The 10,501-nt window shown below is 53.2% G+C and overlaps 1 protein-coding gene across 1 annotated transcript in view; it reads left to right on the top strand.

The window, feature by feature from the left end:
* The window catches only part of TSC2 (TSC complex subunit 2), a 70,238-nt gene extending 62,170 nt beyond the window's left edge, over window positions 1-8,068 (top strand). The window contains exons 35-42 of the mRNA XM_060260963.1: window positions 1,189-1,264; window positions 1,601-1,687; window positions 2,847-3,033; window positions 3,161-3,300; window positions 4,677-4,755; window positions 4,958-5,049; window positions 5,686-5,784; window positions 6,399-8,068. Of these exons, the coding sequence (XP_060116946.1) occupies window positions 1,189-1,264; window positions 1,601-1,687; window positions 2,847-3,033; window positions 3,161-3,300; window positions 4,677-4,755; window positions 4,958-5,049; window positions 5,686-5,784; window positions 6,399-6,563 (925 nt within the window). The 3' untranslated portion in view covers window positions 6,564-8,068. The remainder of the gene's footprint in view (window positions 1-1,188; window positions 1,265-1,600; window positions 1,688-2,846; window positions 3,034-3,160; window positions 3,301-4,676; window positions 4,756-4,957; window positions 5,050-5,685; window positions 5,785-6,398) is intronic.
* Window positions 8,069-10,501: the final 2,433 nt, after the last annotated feature.

The following is a 10,501-nucleotide window of genomic DNA, read 5'->3' as shown; positions in this document are numbered from 1 at the left end:
TTATTAAAATCTTTTCAAAACAACCCTCTTGATCAATACACATTGAAACCAGCTTGAAGAGACCAGCGAGGAGATGCTGGGGGCAGAACACGAGCCTCTGTAGTGAGATTGGGGAGGGATGGTGGCTCAGTGGCAGAGCATCTGCTTGGCAAGCAGGAGGTCCCAGGTTCAATCCCCGGCATCTCCAACTCAAAAGGGTCCAGGCAAGCAGTCATGAAAAACCTCAGCTTGAGACCCCGGAGAGCCACTGCCAGTCTGAGTAGAGAAGACTGACTTTGATGGACCGAGGGTCTGATTCAGTAGAAGGCAGCTTCATATGTTCATAAGAACCCCGTGTCCCTCGAACCAAGCAGAAGGCGATAATAATAATAATTATAATAACATCATTTAATTTATATCCCGCCCTCCCCGCAGGTCCAGGGCAGCTCACAACATAATATAAAATACAAATATTACATAATAAAACAACAATCTGCAACACTGTACAATTTCCTTAAAATTCCCTTAAAACCCTCTAATTAAAACCAACCATTTCATGCGACCGCACTCGGTGCTGCATTTTCAAAAATTTCCGATCTTGCTCATTTACAGATTTTCGTAACGACGGTACAGCAGAATCCGCCTTAAGCAAAGGCCGGCTGAAAGAGGGCAGTCTTGCAGGCCCTGCGGAACTGAGCAAGGCTCCGCAGGGCCCGCACCTCCTCTGGTAATTGATTCCACCGGTGGGGAGCCACGACCGAGAAGGCCCTTTCCCTTGTAGTTTTGCAGTTTGGCCTCCTTCGGCCCCGGGGATCATCAGTAGATTTTGTGAAACTGACCTCAGCACCCTCTGGGGTACATATGGGGAGAGACGGTCCCTAAGGTAGGCAGGTCCTCGGTCATATGCGCCTCGTAACTCTGCACCCTGACTGCCTTCCTTGCAGCACCCCTTCTGCCTTCTGGCTGGGATAGAAGGATTTGCGGGCCAGGGACGAAGGTCAAAGGCAGCTGGGATGGGACGGAGGTTTGTAAACTCCTGAGCAGTGCTGAGAGAGAGACATATTTTTTCTGGTCTTCTCGTCCTGTTAGGGCAGGGGGGGTCTGAGTGCTGTGTCTGCCGGCTGCCTGCCTCCCTCCCTCCCTCCCTCTGGTGGCCAGGAAGGCAGGAACCCTCGGCTCTCTAACAGGCACCTCCTTTTCCCTCCCCAGCTTCGTGTTCCTGCAGCTGTATCACTCGCCTTTCTTTGGCGACGAATCCAACAAGCCGCTCTTGCTGCCCAACGAGGTAAGCCGAGTGTGTCGTTAAAGACGTGCGAGGGCAGATCAGCAGAGGGCCATGCGTTTTGTAGGTGAGTGGGGCGCCGGCAGCCGTGGACGGAACATGGAACATGCCAGCTGGCTCCAATCCCAGGGTCGCTACACAGAGGCGGGCGATGGCAAACCACCTCTCTCTTGCCTCGAAACCCCGCCCCCCCAAAGTTGGCTGCAACTTGACAGCACTCCCCACAAACACACAAAATGTCCCAGGGAGGAAGGAAGGAGGGAGGGAGGGAGGGCGTGACCTCGCAAAGCAGCTCCGCAAGGCGGGCTTCAAGAGCTCTGGTTCCGTCTGCACCCTTAGAGCTTTGAGAGGTCCGTGCAGCTCCTGGATCAGATTCCTCCCTACGACACACACAAGATCGCCGTCCTCTACGTGGGCGAAGGCCAGGTAAGGGCTGTGTGTGTGCTGTGAAGCCTTGTGCCTGAAACAAACCCTGTGTCAGCAACGGAGATTCAAGAGGCTGCTCCCTCCGGGGAAATCTCCTCCTGCGGTGCAGTCACCTGCCGCTTTGCACCCTGGGGTGGTGCTAAAGAATTGGGTCTGTGGCTGCATTCCTTTGGCCCTCTTTGCTCACAGCCCGGCACTCAAACTGCTATGCCCCACTGGCTATCCTCTCTGATGTCCTCCCTTCAGGGGTTTTTTTTTTAACACAGATTTTACTGAGTTTTCCAAAGGGTCGGGGGAGGGGGGGCGCGAGGGAAGAAAAAGGAGGAAGAGGGAAGGAAGGAAGAAAGGAAGGAAGGAAGGAAAAGTTTTTAGATTGCATAGCTCACTTGGATTTTTATCATCCAACTCTACGGATATATAATTGCAATAAGTACAGCAAGATGTCTATGAGTAATATACATATCACTGTATTAATTCTGCATGTGCATTCATTTGTGGCAGGGGTGGCCAACGGTAGCTCTCCAGATGTTTTTTGCCTACAACTCCCATCAGCCCCAGCCATTGGCCATGCTGGCTGGGGCTGATGGGAGTTGTAGGCAAAAAAAACATCTGGAGAGCTACCGTCGACCACCCCTGATTTATGGTGTGAGATTAGCCTGTCTTTCAAGTCGGGATACCCGTCTTTGTTTGAAACCAGTTTCTCTGGGTATCCCATCCACTCCGCCTGACAGGTTGGTCTTGTAAAAGGACCGTCATGCGATAAGGTCGCAAATGGTCACCTCCCCAAATAGTTAACGTTTGTATTGCTCGGGGAAGTGTACATGGTTCACCCCTGTACACAACAACCCTGCAAAGTAGGTTAGGCCAAGAGAGGATGGCTGGGCGGGTCAAGGTCTGGTTTTGTTTCTGCCCCCTCCCTGGATGTGATTAAATAGGGCCGCCCATCTAAGTTTGGGAGGGAGGCAGGTGAGGTTACACCTGTGTCCCTGCACATTTAGCTTTCTACATGCAGGAATCTTTTCAGCTTCTTTGGGGGGGGAGGGGCTTCGCGTGTGCCATTTCCTACGAAGCAGCTTGAGACAGCCCTGCTGCAGCGTGAGCCCCCCGGGTTCTGCTCCGAGGCGCCTCCCCTGGCCCCAGCCGCTGTTTGTCTCCACAGAGCAACCAGGAACTGGCCATCCTGTCCAACGAGCACGGCTCCTACCGCTACACGGAGTTCCTGACGGGGCTGGGCAAACTGATTGAGCTCAAGGACTGCCAGCCGGACAAGATCTACCTCGGCGGCCTGGACGTGTGCGGGGAGGACGGGCAGTTCACCTACTGCTGGCACGACGATATCATGCAAGGTGCGGCCCGCCACCTTCTCCCTCCCGTCTCCCTTCCCTTTGGGGACCGGAAGAGCCCCGGGCGGAGTTCCCAGGGTCTGTGCTTTGCCGTTCCCGACTGACCCCCAGTCCTCGCTTGGGGTTCCAGCCATTTTCCACATCGCCACTCTGATGCCCACCAAAGACCTGGACAAATACCGCTGCGACAAGAAGCGCCACCTGGGGAACGACTTCGTCTCCATCATCTACAATGACTCGGGGGAAGAATTCAAGCTGGGGACCATCAAGGTGATGGGGGGCGTCTGGGCAGGGCCTGAAGGGGGTGGCCTCCTTGGGACCAGGTTTTCCGCCTGTCCTGGCAGCCCATGTTTCATGCCCGCGGGAGCTTCCCTGATGCTGGCTGCGGTGGCAGCTTGGCTTGTGAAAAGCCAGTGTGATGTAGTGTTTGAGAGCGGCGGACTTAGAGAACTGGGTTTTTGATTCCCCGCTCCTCCTCCACATGCAGGCAGCTGGGTTCTCTCAGAGCTGTTCTCTCTGGAGCAGTTCTCCAAGAGCTCCCTCGGCCCTGCCTACCGAGCGAGGGCCCGCGAGGCAGAACTTCTTGGCCTGGCCTTCCTTCTGACCCACTCGCGTTCTCTCAAACTGGAGAGTCAGTTTGGTGTAGTGGTTAAGTGTGCGGACTCTTATCTGGGAGAACCAGGTTTGATTCCCCACTCCTCCACTTGCACCTGCTGGAATGGCCTTGGGTCAGCCATAGCTCTGGCAGAGGTTGTCCTTGAAAGGGCAGCTGCTGTGGGAGTCCTCTCAGCCCCACCCACCTCACAGGGTGTCTGTTGTGGGGGAGGAAGGGAAAGGAGATTGTGAGCCGCTCTGAGACTCTTCGGAGTGGAGGGCGGGATATAAATCCAATATCTTCATCTACCTCACAGGGTGTCTGTTGTGGGGGAGGAGGGGAAAGGAGATTGTGAGTCGCTCTGAGACTCTTCGGAGTGGAGGGCGGGATATAAATCCAGTATCTTCATCTACCTCACAGGGTGTCTGTTGTGGGGGAGGAAGGGAAAGGAGATTGTGACCTGCTCTGAGCCTCTTCGGAGTGGAGGGCGGGATATAAATCCAATATCTTCATCTACCTCACAGGGTGTCTGTTGTGGGGGAGGAAGGGAAAGGAGATTGTGAGCCGCTGTGAGACTCTTCGGAGTGGAGGGCGGGATATAAATCCAATATCTTCATCTACCTCACAGGGTGTCTGTTGTGGGGGAGGAAGGGAAAGGAGATTGTGAGCCGCTCTGAGCCTCTTCGGAGTGGAGGGCGGGATATAAATCCAACATCTTCATCTACCTCACAGGGTGTCTGTTGTGGGGGAGGAAGGGAAAGGAAATTGTGAGCCGCTCTGAGACTCTTCGGAGTGGAGGGCGGGATATAAATCCAATATCTTCATCTACCTCACAGGGTGTCTGTTGTGGGGGAGGAAGGGAAAGGAGATTGTGAGCCGCTCTGAGACTCTTCGGAGTGGAGGGCGGGATATAAATCCAATATCTTCATCTACCTCACAGGGTGTCTGTTGTGGGGGAGGAAGGGAAAGGAGATTGTGAGCCGCTGTGAGACTCTTCGGAGTGGAGGGCGGGATATAAATCCAATATCCTCTTCTTCATCTTCCCTTCTAGGGCCAGTTCAACTTCGTACACGTGGTTATCAAGCCGCTGGACTACAGCTGTAACCTGATCACGCTGCAGTGCCGGAAGGGTAAGGGCGGGGCTGTTCTCTGTGGGCCCCTCGCCGGACTGGGAGGACGACCCCCTGTGCCCCATTCTCTCAGAGGCCTTGGTGGGGCTGGGCTGGGAGCTCATGGTCCTGTGGGGCTTTCTGCCTGCTCTACTCCGCTGGTTGAGCCAGTTGAAAAGAAAGGCAAGCTGTAATCTCCTCCTGTCTCTCTCCCCGCATGCAGACATGGAAGGGCTGGTGGACACCAGCGTGGCCAAGATTGTCCTGGACAAGAACCTCCCGTTTGTGGCCCGGCAGATGGCCCTGCATGCCAACGTGAGTGCCCCTGGCACACGAGGGGGGTGGGGGGGGAGGAGGGGCACCATGCACACAGGCTAAGCCAAGGATTGGTCGCTCAGCAGGTTGCCTTGGCCAGTCCCCTGTATAAATCGATGGTGCGGCCTCATTTGGAATACTGTGTACAATTCTGGTCACCGCTCCTCCAAAAGGATATTATAGCATTGGAGAAAGTCCAGAAAAGGGCAACTAGAACGATGAAAGGTTTGGAACGCTTTCCCTATGAAGAAAGGTTAAAACGCTTGGGGCTCTTTAGCTCGGAGAAACGTGACATGAGAGAGGTTTACAAGGTTATGCATGGGATGGAGAAAGTAGAGAAAGAAGTACTTTTCTTCTTTTCTCACAATACAAGAATTCGTGGGCATTCAATGTAATTGCTGAGCAGTCGGGTTAAAACGGATAAAAGGAAGTCCTTCACCCAAAGGGTGATGAACATGTGGAATTCACTGCCACAGGAGGTGGTGGCGGCTACAAGCATAGTCACCTTCAAGAGGGGATTGGATAAAAATATGGCGTAGAGGTCCATCAGTGGCTATTAGCCACAGTAGGGATATATATATATATCTTGCCACGCAGGCCGGCCAGTGCTGACCCCGCTTTCTCCTCCCCCCTCAGATGGCCTCCCAGGTCCACCACAGCCGCTCCAACCCCACGGACACCTACCCCTCCAAGTGGATCGCCCGACTGCGCCACATCAAAAGGCTTCGCCACAGGGTAAGTGGGGAGAGGGGGGAAGGGGGGGTCTCGTTTCCCTGCTTCTTCCCCATCTTGGAGGCTTTTGCCCGCATGTGATTCTTTGCATTCCTGGCACCCAAAATCAGAAGCGGGGGTCGGGGGAGAGAAGTGACCACGGAGGACCCCAGCTGAGGAAACTGAGTCTCAAAGTGACCTTGGAAACGTCGCTCCCTCCATCCTGCGCTTGGTTGGGCATCTTATGTGTGACAGAGTGTTGGACTGGATGGGCCACTGGCCTGATCCAACATGGCTTCTCTTATGTTCTTATGTGACACAGAGTGTTGGACTGGATGGGCCATTGGCCTGATCCAACAGGGCTTCTCTTATGTTCTTATGTGACACAGAGTGTTGGACTGGATGGGCCACTGGCCTGATCCAACATGGCTTCTCTTATGTTCTTACGTGTGACACAGAGTGTTGGACTGGAGGGGCCATTGGCCTGATCCAACATGGCTTCTCTAAGGTTCTTATGTGTGACACAAAGTGTTGGACTGGAGGGGCCACTGGCCTGATCCAACATGGCTTCTCTTATGTATGTTTCTGTGAGGGAAATCCCTGTGAAACGCTTAAGAAATATTTCTTCCTCTTTTCAGATCCGAGAAGAAACCCAGTACCAGTCATCCGGCTTCCCCACCATGCATCCCCCCGCGCCCGCCAAAGTATCGGCCCACGCTGCCCAAGACCCAGCGCCCTCCTACGAGACGGGGCAGAGGAAACGGCTCATCTCCTCTGTGGACGACTTCACGGAGTTTGTGTGAGGCCGGACACTGCCCCCCTCCCCCCACCCCGTCTTGCCTGTCTGTCTGCCCACTCATCCATCTGCCCTGAGAGGCATTGAACTTGTCTTTCTCCTTCTGGCCGGTGGCTATGAAGAGAAGATTGCGCTTTTGGCACCCCCCTCTCTCCAGCTGCGGTGGCAGAACCCTTGACGGCCCAGGAATGGTGGCTTGGAACACCACTGCCCTGTTGACCAGAGGAGGAGCCCTTGCTCTTCCATTTCTGTTTTTTTCCCCCCATCAAACATTTGGGATTCATCAATGGAGACAGGCTGAAGACGTGCCAGCCGGGAAGGTATTTTCTGCATCCTGGAAGGAGAGACTTTGTTTCAGCAGGCCCTCTGAAGGACTCGCAGTTTCTGTAGAGCAGCTTGGCAGGTTTCTTTCTCTTTCTGTGGGCAGCTGGCCAGTGGGGGTGGGCGGGGGGAAGTGTTTGGCTCTGCAGGCCCTCCTAGAGAGACCTTTGCCCTGTGAGGCTGACAGAGATGATGAAAGTCGATGGACTGTCTTCCTGCCCCCACTCAAAGAGACATTTGGCCTGACTCTGAGAAGGCTTTTTTGCTCAGGGCAGATCTCAGACATGTCGACACCCACCTTTGCCACCTACAGGTAGGTGAAGAGAAGAGGAAGGAGGGCTGGGGGACAGGAAGTCCATCCCCTTTCTCTTTTGCACGTCTTCTCTTCGCTCATCGGGCGAGAAGCAGAAAACGGCCTTCTCCGTGTGGGCAGAGGCTTTGTCGCCAGCTCTAAGCTGTGCTATGCGTGGGGCCCACGTGGTCTGAAAGGGGTCTTAGTGACATTTGGCCACAGGACAAAGTCATTTCCAGGCTGAAGCCTGTTCCTTGCCTGGATGGACGACAGAGCAGTCGGCCTCTCTCTGTACTGCACGCGGGACTCACTGCAGTCTTAGGGCGTCTCTTTGCCTGTTTGCTGGAATCCCAACTGAGCAGGGGGATTTGCAGTGGGCGTCACCTACTGAGGACCCCACCGTTTTCCATGGAGCATACGGGGAGGTTCATGCTGCTGCGGCAGGCCAGTGGGGCCTGGTGAAATCCCCCCTTGTGGCATGAAAGGCAGATTTGTGTGGGGAGGGAGCAGGAGAGACCCCTCCCTGCCAGCTGAAGATGTCCTTCCCGTTCCTTGTGTCTGTGTCGCTGCCGAGTATCGTACAAAAGAAGTTTGCAATGGAATAAAGCATTTGTATGGCTTCCTGGCTTCCGGCTGAGAGAAGGCCGGTTCCTGAGCGCCCTTTCTTGTATGCCTTTGGGGGTGGGGATCAAGGGGGGCTACTGGGCCAAGTGGGACAAGTTTCCTGGGCCTGGGATCCCTTCCCATGACAACCCCCCTTTCCCGTCCCTGCACTGACTTTTTAAAACAACCCCCCCCCCCAAAAGCTCCTACTCTTAATGATCTCCTGGTTTATTCGAAGAAATCGAATGAAGTGAACTAAAGCCGTCGCACTGAGGTAAATAAAACACACAAACATTGATTTAGCCGTCAATGATTTTTTTTTTTAATTTGACTTTGTCATTTTTCTTTTAAAGGAAACGTTCTCCACCATTAGAGGGGGGAGGAAAGAAAAAGTTATTTCGTTTGTGAATGTTTACCATCGAAGCTCATCTGTTTCTTCTTGTGTCATTGCTAGAGGGGGCTTTGACAAAGCATCCCCCCACCCCACCCGACACCAGAGGTTCCCTCAAGCAGCACAAATCTGCCGGCCTTCAGAGAGGGGGGCTTCAAGGCCCCATTTGGCTGCAAGGGGGGGGACCAAGAGTTGATGTTCAAGAGTGCCATCTGCCACAAGGCACCAAAAACTCACATGTTTGGAGAACATCTTTCCAAAACCTTTGCCCCAAAACAGCCCAAGCCCCTTCGCAATCATCCCTTTTGCTCCAAAAAAAGCGTTTTCTGCTCCTTTCGGACGAGGCGCTCAGCGCCACGGACACACACGCACAACGTACACAAGTTTCTCTCCCCACCCGCTCAGCTGTTGTGCGAAAGGCACCTGCTTCCCTGACATCACTCTGTTAGCCCTCCTAAATCCCACCATTTGGGGGGGGGGGGTGAGCAAAGCAAAACCCCACGGAGAACTCTCGATTTTGGCAGAACCAACGGGGGCCAAAATCCTTCGTTGAGTTCAAGTCAGACCCCTGGTTGCCTGCAGGATTTTAGGAGCATCCCCCCCCCTCCCTGGATCCAAAGTCTAACTTTATGTTTCTCTAGTCCAGGTGTCGTCCGTGTGGTGCCTTGGGGGCTACGTAGCCCAACTACACCTTTCCTGGGGCCCGCCAAGTCTTATTAGGAAGTGGGTGGGGCTTTTGCAAAGACAAGCTTCTAATTGGCCACCGGATGTTTGATTGGCTGCACAGATTCTTAAAAACACGGCTTCCCCCACAGCACAAGGATCTTCACCGTGGGACTGAAAGGTGGCCTATTGCAGGAGCCATTTTTTTGTGGCTGGCTCCGCCCCCTCAGGCGGCCATTTTGTGGCTGTGCCCACTGCAATAGGCCAGAATTCCAGAAAGGCCCATTGGTCCAAAAAGGCTGGGGACCCCTGCTCCACTTGCACCAGCTGAGGCCCAACCTGGCCCACCATTCGTTCCCTTTCTTCTTTTCTCCCTCGGTGACGTCACCCCCCTGAGCATAGTCATCCCCCCTCACCTGCCGCCCCCTTCCTCTTCCCCAGCTGCCTTCCCCCCCCCACCGACCTCCTGCAAACATTTCCTGGTCCCATCAGAGAAGGAAGCAAGTGCCCTTTTTCTCCGTACCCGATAATAAAAGCAGCTTGGAATAGTATATATAAAAAAAGAGTCTTCGTTTTAAAATAGCACCCTTATAAATAATGGAACATAATCAAAAGATTAACCGCTTTTTGTTGTTGTTTCGCGATGGATCCAGATAGCCAAAATCCTAGCTTTTTAAACAACAAACAAACAAACCTGCCATCTGTCTTTAAAAAAAAAAAAAATCCACGTTTGTGGCTCTGGCCAATGACGACAGGCGAACACGCGGAAACCCACTCAGATTTCTGCCATCCTTTTCGATTTAGTAAAGGTTTTGGAGAAGTTACGGCCTAGTGCATTGTGGGAGATCCTGCCCCCCGCCGTAGGTAATGGGGAACAAGATTTCCCCGCCCCCTCCCAAGTCTCCTTTGGCACAAATCCACACACCCACACACCCGCCAACACGTCTTCAAGCCTTTCACACCTTTTCCTTTTTTCCTTTTAAATAAAGTCATATCCTATACATGTCAAGCAACAAAGGTACCAACGCTATAAAAATATAGCAAATATACAAAAATATACATTATTTTTCTTCTTGTAAAAATCCTGTATAAATTACTTACAATAGGCATAAAATTAAACTGGCCGGTGGAATATGCAGACAGGATTATCATGGGGGGGTGGAGAGGAAGCCCCCCCCCCCCCAAAAGAGGCAAGAGAGGTGAATGAAGGGGTGACCGAGGATGTACGCAGACCAGCTGCATCTCCCCAGGGAAGGATTCTTTTAAGAGGGGGGATCGATTGGGAAATGATCAATCTTGCACCAGAGTTTTTTTGACACTCTCCAGGTACAGAAACACTGCTGTTTCTCTGTTTTGGGAAGGAGACCTCTCTGCTCATTTGCTCCTGCTGTTCTGTCCTTCAGGGAGACTTTTCCTTGCTTGGAAGCACACGGGAGAGGGAGTCTCTTAAGCGGGACAGAGAAAGAAGAGACCCAGTGGCACAGGGTCTCAGTGAGTCCTGCTGGTTTTTATCAAAGCAGAACGACCAGAACGAATTCTGGCCTCCAAAAGGAGCAGCCACGTTCAGCCTGTACAGCAAGATTCGAGTCCAGGGCACACCTTAAAAGATCAACCAAGATTTTGGGGGGTAAGAGCTCTCGAAAGGTGACACTCCCCTTCTCAGATATCCCTTTGC

The sequence above is a fragment of the Heteronotia binoei genome, chromosome 20 (genome assembly GCF_032191835.1).
Source record: "Heteronotia binoei isolate CCM8104 ecotype False Entrance Well chromosome 20, APGP_CSIRO_Hbin_v1, whole genome shotgun sequence".
Classification (NCBI taxonomy): Eukaryota; Metazoa; Chordata; class Lepidosauria; order Squamata; family Gekkonidae; genus Heteronotia; species Heteronotia binoei.
Note: the sequence above shows the minus strand (reverse complement) of the source record. Positions and strands in the feature narration are given on the sequence as shown.